This window comes from Aphis gossypii, chromosome 1 (assembly GCF_020184175.1).
Source record: "Aphis gossypii isolate Hap1 chromosome 1, ASM2018417v2, whole genome shotgun sequence".
NCBI lineage: Eukaryota > Metazoa > Arthropoda > Insecta > Hemiptera > Aphididae > Aphis > Aphis gossypii.
Genome location: NC_065530.1, coordinates 44,480,655 through 44,498,816, shown reverse-complemented (window position 1 = coordinate 44,498,816; position 18,162 = coordinate 44,480,655). Strand labels below are relative to the sequence as shown.

Below are 18,162 nucleotides of genomic sequence, written 5' to 3'. Positions count from 1 at the left end.
GATAGGGTGGATCTACCTGGCCTGAAACTATGTTGGCCATTATCTAAAATATTATTAACTGGTTTAATTATGTGGTTGAACATTTTTTTTAATAATTTACCAACTTATATTATATTATAAAATACTTGATATATTTAATATATATATTATTGTATTACCTAATATATTATACATGTAATACAATTAAAATTATTAGAAATCTGGTATATTTTTCATTTTGTTTTGTACAATAATGAATAGCTCATTTCACATAAAATACGTTTAAATGTTTGCACACATAAAAAAAAAAATAAAAAGTACTATTAAAACTGACTGGCTCACATTAGAGAACCTAGAAACTATAGGCTCTTTAGCTCATATTATTTTAAACAGGACATTTTTATTTGAAAATTTCGGTATTTACAAATTTAATACATGTCGATAGTTTACATAGGTTGTAATAATTGATAAACAGCTGCATAAATATTTTATCTGAATTTATTCTATGTTCTCCTTATACTAAAACATGAATTGTTTTTTATTAATTGACAGAATTTCAATGAACCCTTTGTAAATAAGTTTTTATTCGTTATGTTTAAGTAGTTTAAATATTGATAACGTTGTCTGTTTAGGTTTGATATTTTTTATGTATTTATAAATTATGTAATTAAAGTTACATTTTGTTTTTTCGTTTTTTTTTTATGAATTGTTTATTAGAGTTAATTTCTACTTTTAAGTTATTATAACTTATTAGTGATTTATCGTCTATAAAATATGCAACTTTTATTTTTTATTTAAAAATAAAACATAGGTACCCTTGAAATGCTGGCCCATAATAATAATAGTGTTTTTTTTCAAAATAAACCTTTTTTACGAATCCAACATCAGGCAATCACGAAAATGACATTCTATCTGTTTATGGGAGAAAACGGATTTGAGTTTTTGGCACAAACACATTTAACATAAATTGATGCAAAACGATTTTGGCATAAATTGTTTTAGGTTAAGGTTGAATTTTCTGGTTGAAAAATTGTGTTAAACATATAGATGAAGATTTTTTTCAGACCACACTTAACATAAAAATTTAACGATCGAACATACGATTATGAATAATAAGAATGTTCGACTGTTGTGTATCCTAAACCTCTCAACTTAAACAGATGAGCCATAATCTCATTTGTGAAAACATAGGCATTCAAATACAGTTTTATGCCAAAACCTGATCTATCGTCATATGTTAAAAATGTGCATATAGGTAACTAACAACACCCAATTGGCATCCGCTCAATCGATTTAATATAGAGATATAGAGAGTGTTTATACTATTTTAGCTAATGTTTGTCCAGGTAAAATTATGAAGCTCATTGTTTACACTTTAAACTTTACAGTATTGAGTCTAGATCTTGATCCTCAATTTATAGTATTATCATATGTATATTTGGGGATTATTCTATTGTAGCGAACTGTGATGTATAGTTTTTTTTTAATTGTCTAGAAATTCTCTTATCATTACTTTATCATTACACATACGCTAAAACGCACACTGTTATTATACTATAGTTTGCATTTTAATTGAATGTTAAATGGCTTTTTGTCTTATTTAATAACAAGTGAGTACTTTACACATTAATATTGTAGAGTATAATATTGTTATATATTGTTCATGAGTGATTGACACTGCAGTACCTACAAAGTGGTTGGTTCAATAATAATTCTGAGTGACGTGATTATACAATGTAATTATAACTAAAGTACCTACCAATTATTTCGGACTATAACTACAGTTTAATATTAACGAATAAATATAGGCGTTGTTTGTATACAAGTTTGTTATGTTGTTTGCATCATGGTTGTTAATATCAATGTATGTGTATAATTAGAGCGCAGCGTTGTCTTTGGTGTTTACAATGTTAAACCTGGATTTCGATCGGCTTCACCTTTATTATCGCCTCATCCCATTATTGGGTAAAAACAAAACTAAATATCCTGGTTTAATTTTCAATAAAAAACTGTAAACCTCTCAACGGACGATGGGAGACAACTACTCTATTCTTTTCACGCACACATCCCTTCACCAATCATGTACCTATTGGTCCTATTCCATTCGTCTTAAAATAAGCTCTTAGCCCGTACAATTACACAGTTGACTATCTAATCGATTTGCCTTATTTATCTTATGAGATTTATATTCTACAGATTATTCTTCGTCATATTTATTTATTTCAATCGTACTCATAGAGCAACAATTATATAATAGAAAAAGTTCCATTTACAATTCTACATAAATATATTTTTTCTTTAAACACGGAAAATTGATAATAAAATTTGTATTTTATAGTATTATAAAATAATTCAAATTTTAAATTGATCATTATTAGTCATTAGTCATTAGTCATTACCTATATAATCATATTTAGGTTAACAAAAAAAAAGTATTTTTTTCTTGTTAAGACCATAATGGTCTTAATAATAGATATAACTATGTATTATGATTATTCCTAGTTACCTACTTGATCTTTTTCGGAAATGGTGCGGTAAATCGATAACATTCAAAGTATTTTTAATTTTTAAATTTGTAATTTATCGTATAATTTTTCTTGTTAACACCCAAATTTCACAGAAAAAACGCGGTAAAAATAAGTTCATGTAAATAGCTTTGGCATCCAACACGTATATGGTGTGAGCATTTTTAAACGTAATAGTACTTATATTTGTATAATATTATAATGTTATAATTATCGCTTAAAGTATAATGTATATTAAATGTTTTCAATTCAAATTCGATTGAATAAATTGTGTGTGAAAATATTGAGTGGTGAATGTCAATGTGCGTCGTCCGGAGCTCTGCTGCAGCAGTATAACAAAATAAATACTAGAGGCTAAAAGTCGTTGCGCTATTTACATGTTTTTTTTTACTGAATAAAAGACCGAAAACAACATAGCCATAAATAACAACGTCACCATAAATATTAGCTATTTAAATTTGAATCTTAGCCCGACAAAAATACCAAAATATAATATAGCATTTTGTCTTTTTTTTTTTAACGCATTTATATTGATAATTTCTTTAATACTTATATATTTATATTAAAAACGACAAAAGGCACCCGGTTTTTTAATTTCTATTTTGCTGTTAGTAGGTAAACATATCCTATTTGTATACATTTTTCTTAAAATAAAACGTTTCAAACAAAAATTGCAATTACTGTTGAGAAAAGGAGCTAGGATTTCCACATTTTTATGTTACATACGCATTGTTGTTGGATATATTAATGGTAGTTTTAGTGTTATTATTATTATTATTTTTAAACTACTCCGTCGAGGTTTACTCAATTACAAAAGTAACTTATTTGCACAAATTTTTTGTACGTCAAATAAATGTTTCATTTTTAAAATTTAGTTCGTCAGAGTATAGACCTAATGTGTATTTAGATTTAGTTTCGTGCATTTCAGAGGGAACATAATAATGTTGTGTACGATATTATAATATTATATTATGATATATTATGCGTAGTTATGGGTTGTGCGACACTTGTTGTATTATTATATGTACCTACTGCAACTGTTGAGTATATATTTGTACGGTTATTTCTCTTCGACGGATAGTATAAAATATGCATAATGTACGCACAAAACCAACAGCGTCGTGGTGTGCTGCAGTGGAGTACGCGGTGATCGATCGATACCGAAAAATGATTATAATATTATTTTGTATACGTACCTTCGTATAATGATAATACTATATTTATACGAGTATGGTCCTCAACATAACATATTATTTCGGCCCTCCATGCCCCAGAGAAAAAATATTGTTGTGACATCATATAGCTGAATAGTTGATACACCTACGTTATGAAGTTTTTTTTTATTATCACTCGTGCTAAATAAATAAATAAATGTAACAACTATGTAGTCTGACAAATGATTTCATCAACTCATAGTTTAATTTTACATCGGTGACGGAAATCGTATAGGAAATCCAGTGTAATATATTATTTTTATGACAATTATAAAGCAGTAATAAATAATTATAGACGTGTAGACGTGAATTATTATTTATCACCATAATACTTATCGGTTTCCTAGCACGATTTTTTTAAATCTAAAATTTCTTTTCGTAGATACTACAGTTAAAAATACGTTGATAGAGGTCCTCACCATCGCTATTTCTACGTTCTCGGTGAGCGTCTATTCGAATATCTACTAGCAGCTCAATCATATGTACATATTTGATGCTTTTATTGTTGTGGTATAAAACAAAATATAAATAATAAATAAAACAAAAATGGCTAATGAGAGTTTCTCCCCCTTTTATGTACTTTTATTCTCATCCAGATCGCACGTTATAATTTTATTTGCGCTCTGAAGAAAGTGATGTAGCGCGCGCGAACATGTATGGGATAATGTTGGGTGGTACGGGTGGGTCAGTGGCGGTGAACAGTTTTTAGATAAGGATAATCCGCTTTGTTGGCGGATAGGTCGTGTGGGGCGGTTTTTCCTCGACCAGCTCCCCCGCATGCCAATCCCCCCTACCATAACAACATGCGCCCCTCAACTGCTATCCACAACGGATTCTACTCCCCTCTGTGCTGTCTGTGAAACTCGAGCGACCGTAGCGCCGCTCGACGCTCCACCGCCCCCTCGGCGCTTTACACATACCATACCACCATCCGCCACCGTTTCCACCATCTACCTGGTCCATACCACACTCGCGCACGCACCGACGTACCGCGCATACACTCATCACGCACGTACGTATTGTACACACACACACACAAACACGCACACGCACACAAAGTACAAGACTCGGCGGCGGTGGCGGCAGCGAGCAAGCGAGCGATCGAGCAGAGGTGGCCGGCGAGTACCGCCAGTCGATGGCGAGCCGCTCTGGTCGATGGCAGCACCGAGCTCCGGTGGTGGTGGCCGCCGCGCCGACGACGTGTCGAACGCGGTTGTCCCGCTAGCCGCCGCCGCTCCAACGACGACGACTAATACTCCGTCGAAAATGCCGCCGCTGCAGCGTCCGATCGGCGGACCGCGTCTGGCGGACACTCAGGTGGCGGCTGCGGATAAGTCACATCGGCGCAAAATATCGTTGCCGTGGTTCAGACAGACGAGCACGTCGTCCGCAGCTGCCGCGCTCGCCCGGCAACACACCATTGATACACCGGGCTCGTACAGGCACCGTTCGATAGCCTCGCGATCCTCTGCTGCCACCACGGCTGTACAGGTATTTCACAGTACAGTAGGTACATAGTTAGGTTCAGTACAATAGTTCATAACGACGTACTTTTATGTGGAACGTCGTTGAATTCGATCATTCTATCGATATCACAGTGATGAGATATCATATCATTACCTAAGTTTTTTTACAATTAAATTTAAATTATTATACTTTTTTGATAGGTATCTTATTATAATATTCACTATACGTCGATCGTAGGAAGTTATAAAACTCGAATGAAATGCAATGAATAATAGTTTTTATAATATATCTATGTATATATATTTGCTAGGTGTATTTAAATCATAGAGTAATACTACTCTATATTACTCTATGATTTAAATTTTGTTTTTAATTAATACATTTTTTTTTGTGTAGTATTACTATTTTGCTATTTTGTTTTTTCTAATCTTATAATTTTTCTATAATGATATTAATTTATCTCGTATTTTTGTGATTCCGTTTGCTGGCTTTTAAAATGGAATAATCACTTCTATGTCTTTATGTATTCTTTTAAATCGGTGTATCAATATGATGACGAGTAAAGTTAATATTTTTAACAAAAAGTGTATGGATTGGGCGTGTTATACACAATAATATGGTCAACATATAATAATCGCGTGCTTTTTGTTCATTTTTTAATGTTATATATATATTTTTTTTGTACCAAAACATTTATGGCGTACCTCTCTTATTTTAATCACCGATCTCAATAATTTTCATTATAATTATTATTGTAATTACTTTTTGTTGGTTCTCGGTTATGAAATTGATAATATTTAAATAAGTTATTTCAAACATGTATGGACTATATTTATTGATGATAAATTTTTCGTCAAATTAGTTTGTAATTTTTTCCTGAAGTTAACCATAGTAACAGTTATTACCTACTCAGAGGTTAGATTCTTATATAATATTACAACTTACAATAGGTACCTACATAAACACGTTGACAGCGATTAATTGTATCTAATTTTAAACTAATTCAGAACTTTGAATTAACTATTATTAATCGTGTGTTTTACATGCATTCCTTATAAGTTACTACCAAATAATATATAAATTATGAGATTTTAGATTATCCTATATAATAGTTTAATTTATTTTAAATCCTATATTATGATTATATATCTGTTTCTAAGTTAAGAAATGTTATAGCTAACTTAATTTTCATTAACTTCATGTTATTATTTATGAATAAATTACGTAATTTTAAAGTATTTTTGAATTTCATATAACTTTGCATATGTCTTCTTCGGTTAATGGGTAAATTGCACGAAATAATAATTATAGATATTCATGTATTTTTTATTACAAAATTTAAAATTTAATATTATCTAACTTATTACAATATACTTATTACGTCAAGAATGTCGTCTAAGTTGATGTACGATATATTATAATATACATTATAAGTTATGTATATTATTGTATATATTATTTCTTTGTAGATTTCCATTACTGTCATGGTGTTATTTACGTTTAAATATAATATTGTATAGCGATACTATACTAACCTAACCTACTTTTTTTTTTTACTAATTCTTGTCGTTTAATTTATTAGACAATTAACTTAATTCCTATAGTTATAAAAAACAAATTAAAAATATGAATTGATACAGGGCGATTCACCAAGTATGCGCATAGGTAACTTTTTTAGATTCTGAACGAAGTGATGAATGTATTGATTTTACAATGATGTGTTATAGAGGTCAAAAGTCAAAAAGGTCAAAAGAATTTTCCAACAGTTTTAAAAAAAAATTGAGGAAAAAAAAGTGACGGAAAACAGGATTTTTTACGCAAAATCAGTTTTTCACAAAATCGACTTTTTTATATTGTTTTAACTCAAAAATTAGTTAATAAATAGTTATTAATTTTCATCATATTTTTATATTAGCATTATCTATACATATGGTTAAATTTTCAAAATAATCTGGCATTTTTTTTTTATCTATTTTTAGACAGCTAAAATTTTCGATTTTTTCAATTATTTTTTTTTTTTTGAAACGTTGATAAAAAAAATATTAGATGCCCAAAAAAGCTTGAAAATTTAATACAAGATTTCTTATAAGTAGTTTTTATTCTAGAAAAAGAAACAAAAATTTTTAGTCACAGTTTTTTTTATTAGCGTTTGAAGTTTAAACATTGACAACAGTTTGTCAAAATCATGAGTATTTGAAAATTATTTTGTAATTAAAAATGTATAAAAAAATTTGTACCAATAGCTAAGAATTGAAAATGTAATACAAAATTGGCCATAAGTTTGACTTACAACAATTATATAAGAAGTTGAACGTTGGCCAATTAAAAAAAAATTATCTCTAATTTAAATTTTAACGTAATCCAAAATTTACTCGTAAAATAACGATTTACTATCAAATAACTATAGATTTTTTGTTATAGTTAAAAATTACTAGTCGTAGAAACTAGAAACATATTCCAGTTGTTTAAATTGGTATTTTCTGTACATGATTTAATTTTGGGGTATTCAAGTAATTAAAACATAAACCACCTTTTCACCATTCAATTTAAAATAAAATATATATTATTTATTATATCCTAGGCTGACAGTCATCTCCGTTCAGAATCGTTTTTACTTTTTCGTATACAATGATACCCATCATTGGATTAAAATTTAACACTACTATATGTATAATGTAATCCACACGGCTCACCTATAATGTACAGAAGAGCTTTACCCACTTACCACACTCTTTTGTCTTCAATATTGTAATTGTTTACAATCTTATGTTTGACAAATATATCAAATATATTAAATTAAAATTATATTTTTGGATTTAGAGATTTGTTGTACTACTAAAAGAGTATTTCTTGGAGATACAATTTTTCGTTTTTCAAATGAGAGACCCCCCCTTTTTATTGTAAATTATTTAGCGTATATTTCTGATAATGTTAACGTAATAAAATAAAAATAAAAATTAGAACAAGTAGTTTTAGAGTTATTAACATGTTGTAGTAAGGATAATAGGTTTAAAATAATAGCGCTAAAATTTGAGTATTATATACTATCTCTTTATATTTATTTTATTAATTTATATTGATCTATCAACATTTACAATTTGTAAAAACTTTTATATTTAGTAAAAATATTTTAATAACTGAAGAATCTCTCGTTCAAATTTTGAATTGAGTACATAGATATTTAAAAAAAGTATATTATATAATAATAAATAGTAGTAATAATAAAAGAATTTTCATTTAAAAACCTGAAGTTGGTATCGCTACAGGACACTCCTCATTAAGTACAAAGACATCTAAAATATTGATAATATTATGGTTTTAAAGTATACTTATTTATTTATGTATTTCTAAAGTTAGGATTTGAATAAATTAATTATTACATTTAAAAATGGGGGGGGGGGGTAAGCGTATAGTGGAATCAGCCTGTATAATGATAATGTTTTATGAAATACATACTATTAAATAACAGTATTGAATATTATGTGTGTTTAAACCTAGATAATGAAATGTTGTAACCTTTAACGTACTATAATTTCAGAATGTGTGTTATCCATGAAAGTTTTTTATTCAGGTACCTAGATAACAAAAAATAATTGTTTACTTACGGGTATTCATTTACCTCGAAATATAATATTGTATTTATGAATATTGTGTTGTATTAGTGAGTATTAGTGAATGACGTTATAAAATATAATATAATGTAGTGCTAATCGATTAGTTTTAAACTTTTTAGTAACTAATTATGTTATGAAGTAATTAATAAAGGTGTATGATAAGTCTAGGTATATTTATTATGTATATTGAGTATTAGGGAATCTTGTTTTATTGAATTGAATTTTCATTAAATTTCTCTAATTCATTTTTGCGACTCGTTGTAGGTGTTTGAAACTCAGGGGGGATAAAAAAATAACACATTAACTTAACTCTAAGTTTCTAAAAATTAAAAGTATTCTATATTAATTTTAACTTATGCGTATTTAAAATTATTTTGAAATTAAATGATCAATTTAATATATAGATATAGGCAAAGAAGAAATGCCTAAAGAAATTTTAATGATAACAAAATAATAAATATATTTAATCAAAGTACCAACTATATCCAATTCACTGCCAAAAACCATCCTTAAAGTTAAAAATTAGAGCTTTTTACTGTCCCAAAAGGCGATGAATGATAAAATATATGACAGACTAACAATAAAAAAAACACACACACATCACTGTAAAATCAATACATTAATCGCATCGTTTCATTCTTCTGAAATTAAAAGGGAAGGGTAATGTTTAGAGATACGTTATGCACATTTTTGTTATCCGCATAATGACTGTGAAAATTAAATATAATTTATTATATTATTCATAAAAAATAGTAATAATAATAATATTGCATATTATCTGTTGTTATTTTAATGTTCAGTTTATATAACGTTTAACCAAACAGACTATATATTTTTGTTATATTTGGCAAACAATCGGATCAAACTTTTGAAATATTTATTACTGTTGAAGAACTCGTAATTTGTTTACAACTCCCACGGCCCAAGTTGAAATTTAACTGTCCTGTTTTCTCCTTTACGGTTTCTATATTGGTGTCATATAATTGTATAGCACTTTTCGTCCATTAAGTATATAACAACAATTCTCTTTTTCTTCGATAGTAATAATTTATACGTTAATGATTAAAATATATTTAAAAAAAATGTTATAATGTGTAAAATAAGCTTATATATTTTAATGTTATTGTCGAATATATTCATTTTTGTTTATAATTTAAGGATGTCCCATATTGTTATTTAAAATAAATAACTTTATACCATTTATACGTTATTATATGTTACTATAAATTTCAATTAAAAATTAAAAGTTAATTTAAAATGCACACTTTTATAAATCAAAAGAAGTATGTTATACATAAAATATAGTATACACTTAAATATATTTACACAGATCTAAGATCAACTTAAGTGTTATTATTATTCATTTTACATTTATATTTATACACTACAAGCATAAAATATTTTTCATCTTAAAATGTATTTATTATATATTTTAATAAATATTTTGTTTGTTTGTACGATACATAAATGATATAATTTTGTAATTTAGTACGAAACTTTCGTTATTGTGAAACTGTATAATATAATATGTCAGAATATTCGTAATTTTATTTGCAGCGTTTCTACTTTTGAAACAAAAGTTTACCCCTTGAGAATTGGCTGTTAATAGTTGTTAAATGATCTGTATAGCATACCTCGTGCATTTGAATAATTCCGTATGAATATTTTATTACTTTTTAAATAAAAAGAGCTTAAAAAATTTGCTCCACTTTAAATTTTATTTTATAAGCCTTATTATAATATTGTATAATATAGCCTCAGTATTATTAAAGTATATCTAGCAGTATCAAATTTCATCTTATTATTAGATAAAAAATAGTTAGTTACTGTAAAGTTGGTGGTACGCATACGCGTGTAACGATTTAATTCGTATTTATTGCTATTAAGCACAGTATTAATTGAGTGTGCCTTTAATTTTTTTTTTATCAAACGGATATTTTATCGATTAAAATAATGGTTATTATTTAGTTGTACCAACATTATATATATGCTATATTTCAATTGTTCTTGTATATTTAAGTATGTAAGTAAATCATGAAATTATATAAAATAATACAGGTACCATATGATTCAGCCAGTGGAATACCACTGAAGTGCCGTCGTAGTCCATGCATAAAGTTTATATAATAGGTATAATTTAATAATACATTTTATTTTTATGTATATTTTTTAAATAATGTAAACACGTTTTAAATTAATAAAATGTAACGAACATGGAAATGCGGTAATTCATACTGACATCGTTTTCAGGTATGGATTGATCCATGACATTGTTATATACAAAAAAAATATTTTATTTAATTGTTTCTTGTCTTTCTATATTATGTAATTCTGTTATATTATACTATTTACTAATTGCATTTTTTGAAGATTGTTCAGTGCTTGTATATGAATAAAATATATTTATACTTGCACAGCTGAGTCGATTTGTATTAAAATAGGTGAAAATTCCAATGAATATAATGGTACATATCCTGGCATCCCCATGCATTAGATATCCGTGTACCAACAGCTAGACGTATACCTACATTATAAAATTATATATAATATATATGATAATATAATATGTATATTGTATAGGTAATAGGTGTATAGGTCATATAAAAAAACGCATCTCAGCATTGCTCTATATCTTTTTGTCATGTAGTAATTTATTTTATTTAGGACGATATCCTTTTTTATACAGTTTTATGTTGGTGTACACTGTACATTATATGATATAATAATATATGTTACGTGAGCATTTTTGTATTATAGTATAGGATACTACAATAGGATACTAAATCGTCGTAAACATTCCTGATTTCGCTGCACAGGTGTTTAGTGTGCAGCTCGAAACTACTATATCTACAATGTACTCGTATGTCCTACATCATGCATATATTATATTTATGCACTTGACCTGTTTCAAAATCCCTTTGACCGCACAAAACCGTATTCGTTTCGAACCTGCTAAACATTGCCATTATTAATCGTGTTTTATTACCATTGATATATTCATATTATTTCTCATCATTATGTACTGCACATAATTTCACCTGGCGCTCGTGGCGTATTATTGAATGTCATTCACGATCTAAAAATCCCGTATGCGACCTATATCATAATTAATATTTATGTATACTATTTCAGTTATGTGTAGGTATTATTATTTGTATAAGCCTCTAGTGGTTTTTTAGGTTTTGTCATAGATGAGGGATAAAATGTTGACCAGCACTTTTCAAATGATCAATAATTGCTTTATTCCCATGGTTTTTGAATTTTACAATATATATATACGTCAAAAATGGTAATTATTACAATATGTGTTATATTATAGCAATTTACACTTATGCAATTAAAGAGTTTTTGTGTTGTAGCTAAATTTATATTTATAAAAACCTTCGTCTCTAGAAACAGTAGCATATTAAAAAGGCAGAGTAATTTATCTGATTTCCTCAACTTTTAGTTTTGTGAAGGGTTGTCTGTGGTAAAGGCAAAATTAATGTGGGTATTCTATGTTCATATTTTTGGAGCTATTTTTCGAATTGGTACTTATTGAAAAATAACTGAAGAATTATTTGTTTAAAACTGTATATATTTATATAAAATAACTAAAAACTAATATATCTTTGCTTTATGTAATAATTTAGATTTATTTGTAAAAATTTCATTTTTACACATTTTTACATTGATGTTATTTAATATTAAATTGTCCTGTAAAACTTTTTTTTTTTTAGCATAATATGCTAAAAATAATTTTAATTGACTCCTAGCACTCTTAAATATATAAGGAGGTAACTTATAGTGTCAAATATATTACTCAAGTATATTAATTACTTTATTTTTTTTATACATTTTTTAACTCATATTAATACTTATTAAAGTTTGTTAAATAAATTAAAAAGTAATACTTAAGTGTTTAAAATTATTTCTAGTTAATTTATTAATTTTTGGTCTTTTGTTTTTTAATTTTAATTTGGTCATTGGGCACTAGTGACTGGGAGATATAAGTAAAAGTACATGAATATAATATGATATTAAATGGTTTATAATAAGGCTTGTATTTTATAACGTAGGCACATTCTATAAGAACATTTTCTGTTTAAATAATTATTATAATAATATCGTGTAATAAGATTTAGGTACCTACTGTTTTTTTTTAAATTTTATTAAGATCATTGGCTTTAATGTATGATTTTTGTTTACAGAACTCTGGCGTGGAGATGACTTGGGTGATTGCGGATTTCACGGCAACGGCTGCCGGCCAGGTGACTGTCTCCAAAGGTCAGCAGGTAGAGCTCCTGGACTGCTGTGGTGGTACGAGCGAAATGGTTTTAGTGCGTGTACCGTCCGACTGTACCGAAGGAATGGTGCCTCATATCGTACTCAAGCAACCACCATCACTCAAGTCACCGCAGGCCACAGGTAAGAAAAAACACCATTCATGTTATAAATAGTTATAATAGATATCGTATCATTTGTATATAACATTTGTAAGGTCGTGATGAGAATAAAATATGAGAGTAATAGCGTAGGTTAAACAACTCCCCCAAGATGCTATTTCAATGAAAATTAAAACCTCTATATTGCATATTATAATTAGTTTAAGTGTAATGTTCTTTAAGACTAAACTAGTGATATACATACCTACAATATTTTAAATGTTTATACTTTATACATTTTTTTAAATGAACGATACCAATAGTTTGAATGTATATGACTCGTAGATACATAATGTGTTAAGCTCCCTACTTATTAATTCCTATAATACTCATCTCCTATTATGATAATATAATATAATACCTAATCCCAGTTACTTATGATTTATATTCGTACTGCAAGTAGACCTTGTAGCATATAACATGATATTCATATCGTGTAAAATTCGGTTAACACTTTTTATTGGTCATTCTATGTAGTTACGAGGACTTTGTCATTCCCATGGCATATTCGAACTATATTATTATATACCATGGTGTACTTATAACTGTATAAGACTTATTTATATTACCAGAACACTTGCATAAGGCGTGTAGTACTGTAATACAACATTTAAACAACTATTGGCTATAATTTTAATGTATAGGAATACAACAAGTTCAAGTTCTCAGTTGTTTAAGATATATATCTATATATAGCTTATACAATTTATTCAAGATATCGTGTAATTATTGCAATGATTATTATAAATATTTTTTATGTGTTATAAGTTACAACTATTGTTGCTGCTACTTCAACGGTATAGATACTGAAAATATAAACGTAATTGAAACAGTTGTCGAATAAATTCGAATAAATAGATAATGGTTATATTTATATATAATTATCTGCTATTTATTCTTTATTGCTAAAATTAATACATAAACTATTTTGTTTGTAATTTAAGATTTAGAAAACTTACCTTATTTTTGAGTTACTTCGTATTATATTCGTATATGCGTTAAGTTTATATTTGAACGAGTGTATGAAGAGGGTTTTAATTACGTATTTGTATTATTTATTTAAAATGAACTTAAATTTAATTTATACATTTGGAGTACCTACATAAACATAATGGATACCTACATTTCGTAATTTATCCTTCACATATTACAATATTAACTCATTTTTTAGTTTTTATTGTCAATCTAATATTGACACATTAAATGTCACGGAAAATTGTTTATCTTTTTTTTTTTATCAATAATCAATGTTCTTGTATTAGTGTGAAAAGACATTATAAATTAGTAACCACATATGGTCACTGTTATTGAAAAAAAAAAAGAAACAAGAATAAAAAGTTTCTACAATGAAATTTAAAGTAAGTCCCAACCCGGCTTGACCCCATTTCCTTTTAACCCATCTATTTCATCATTGTTATTTGGATATATTATATCCAAAGAGAATCAATAATTATCAATAATGATTTATTGTTTAGATTTTGTTATATTTTTGCAATATCGTATCACCGAAAATTAATTTTACATTAAAAATTTATACTTACATGAGTTATCTTTCAAAAATTAAACAAAAATATTTCATAATTTAATTTGAAATTTCCAGAATATAAAATCTATAATCTATTCGTGTACCATTGTAATTATATAAATAACTGTCATATATAAATTCAATGTAATATTCATTAGTAATTTTATTAATTACTTCATTAATCGATTAATCCAAAGTCTGTACGTTTTATTGTTATTTTTTTTAACCTTTAAGTTCATTATCTTACATATTTTGGCATTAAATATATTTATTATTAGAAAATTTTAAAAATAAACTGTTCCCACGTTTTGACTTATATTAAGTAGATACTAAGTAAGATAATTATAAAAAAAATAGAAAAACACGTCGTTGTGGATATTCTGTCAAATTTATTCTGATTTTTTATTTCAAATAAGGTTAAATAATATATTTTTTATGATTTTAGTTTATTATCTAATGACTAATTTGATTGTATTTCGTGGCATTCGATTATCTTATTTATTGTAATAATAATAAATGTTACCGCCGCATATACTGTGGCGGCGTTAGAGTGTATTGAGACTTTAAAACCAGATTACATAGAGCGGAATTTTTCAATGTCGTTTACCTAATAGTTTATATTTGTAAACAGTGTGTGTGAATTAAAATTCCAAACTATGTTTCCAATTATAACTTCACACGAGAACTGATAATAACAATTGTCCGTTGTGCAGTGCCCGAGTGCGGTAACTTTAGTATCAAATGTATTCAATAGTTTACGTTTATGTTGTAAATCGATCGAACAAAGGTCGACAACGTGTTAGCTTTTCATGTATCAATTGTAATGTTAGTTTAAAATATTTTACCCATAAAAAAGTGAATACTCGCAGACAAAACGATTTCAATGTTAGCCAGGTGTATCGTGTAAAAGGTAAATTGAATTTCAAATAGTGAAGTTATTATATTGTTTTATTATTTTTTCTTCATCTATAACTGCATGTTGGTGAGTGTTTGATTCTTTAGCTTTTACGCGTTATTATACTCGTTAAGATAAATAATAATAATAATATATTGTATAATTATTATTGTTACAGGGTTTGTTATTTAAATTTCGTAAATATTATTATTTTTATATTTCTACATTTTATTGAATCTTTTAAATTTTTTAAAAACTCATGAAAAAATAGCCTCAAACTTTTCAGCTTTCGATATTATATTTGTAGAAATATTATAATTATTTAATTATAAAGAATCTGAATTAAAACTGTAGAGCTAACCTGATACATTTTTTCGTTATCGATCTTGTTCCCACACGCACGTGTACAGTATTAGTATATATGTTGAGTAGGTACAGAAAAACCGTCATAACTGCTATATAGTAACTTATATAATAGGTTATAGCTTTATATATGTACTTATTTATATGCCCTGTATATTAATCATATAATCTGTACGAACTATCAAGAAACGCATTTCGAAGTGTCACGGTTATAAATATATTCTCAGTCACATAAATTGATATAGGTGATAGTTGTTATTTTGACGACATAAATCACTACGGGTATCGGGCATCGTCATTATCATTTATATGATCCTAGGATAGGATAGGATAGGATATGATATGATATGATATGATAGGTTTGATAGACAGATACGTATACGTCCTCTGTCCACCTTACCCAATCATTGCACAACCAAATTCATATTTAAGTAATACACGATTCAAAATTTTAGTAAAATCCGCCCTAATTAAAATTTGTATAATGCATTATTAATATTACTTTCTATCACTACTGCCCTCATAGTGCATATATAATATATATATATATATATACATGTACATTGTATATAACGCTTACAATGATGTTTTAAATACAATAGTCATTGAATATTAAGTAGAAAATACTGGGTAAATATATAAATATGGCGATAAGACGAATAAAAAGTTAAACTCGAATTTTTCATCGTCAACCTGTATTGCAACAGAAGTAAAGTACAAAATTATCGAAATTGCAATTTCGACGTATCGAAATTAAACCATTTGACTTGCACCACTTTCAAGTATTATATAATATATATATAATACATTGTCATGATGGTAGAACTAATAAAGACGAAAGATTCAATGTTAAATCTTCGCTTTATACTTGGTATTTTGAAAACGACATTTTTTCTTTTATTTTATTTATAATATTCGATATTGAAATTTTATGGATGTGACATCGTTGTACCTTGTATGGAAATTAATGTATGAGGGAGGACCTTATAAGCCGGCTTATAAAATGAGGCTCATTACTTCCATGGTACTTGAATGTACTACAGTAACTAGGGCAGACTTATCCATTTTGGTAAACTTTGGAATTGTGAGCGTTTGAATAAGCGAAAAGATCCCACGAGGTTGTAAATTACTGAATAAAAGATTGTGACAAATGTAAGAATTGACACCCCCTAATACCTCCCTATTAAAAAAAAAACTTGTGTACATAGTTGCGAGATTCGTGGATTGTTTAACTCTTCAATGAAGTATAACGTTTCATATCCTAACCTAAGTAAATATTATAGTGGTTACATTTTAATGTAACGTACCTACCTATATGATTTAATTTTCTATTTAAAAACAGCAATAATAATATTTTGTAGTTTAGTTTTATAATTGTTGACTGTTAACCTAAACTGCGCTTACCGAATTATAATAATAGTGCATTATAATAATAATAATTTATTTTGTACCAATACACATAAACTAAGAGCAGTTTGTTCACAACTATTCCTATTCCAATCTCAACACTGATATTTCTTAGCAAGGGGCTTTTTACGTGAAGTACATAAATAACATCATTATCTTTACATTGTCCGTTTTGTGTAAAAAATATAATATACACTCCATAATATAAAATCGCGTTAGTTGAACATATCTTATTAGTATAATATTAATTGTGCCTAGGCCCTCCCTAAACTAATCTGAGCAAATTTTACATCTTTTAAAATCGATGTAGGTTAACAATATTATAGTGTGATAAGTATTTTTAAATTGTATTATTTTACATAGTAAAAACTTACTTGGCTAAAATATCAATAAAAGAGGTACCTTATAGATAATATTTTTACTTTAAAGTTTGATAATAGATCAATTCACTTTAACAATAAAGCTAACAACATTAGAGTAGTTCTGCTGAATGCAAATTTGCTATATATTGTCTGTGGGTCAAAGAGATAATAGTACGATGACTTGAGTTCTTAATTAGTAGAAGCTATAATAGTTTTGAAAAACTCTGTTTATAATTTTTAATTAAATTCTGTAGGTAAATGTAAAATCCAAGGAACTGGCTTTGCTGTATATTTCTATTAATATAACTTTTGGGTAATTTATTTTTCTTCTAATATACGGTAGGTTGAACTTGTTAAAGATTTTCTTTTCCTTATATTATTACTGAT

General features: G+C 27.5%; 1 protein-coding gene across 3 annotated transcripts in view; it reads left to right on the top strand.

Moving 5' to 3' along the window:
* LOC114130195 (triple functional domain protein) overlaps nt 1–18,162 on the top strand; it is a 106,937-nt gene that overhangs the window by 48,537 nt on the left and 40,238 nt on the right. For all 3 annotated transcript variants that reach the window (XM_027995110.2, XM_027995109.2, XM_050197693.1), the window contains exon 26: nt 12,990–13,206. In XM_027995110.2, coding sequence (XP_027850911.2) covers nt 12,990–13,206 — 217 coding nt within the window. The remainder of the gene's footprint in view (nt 1–12,989; nt 13,207–18,162) is intronic.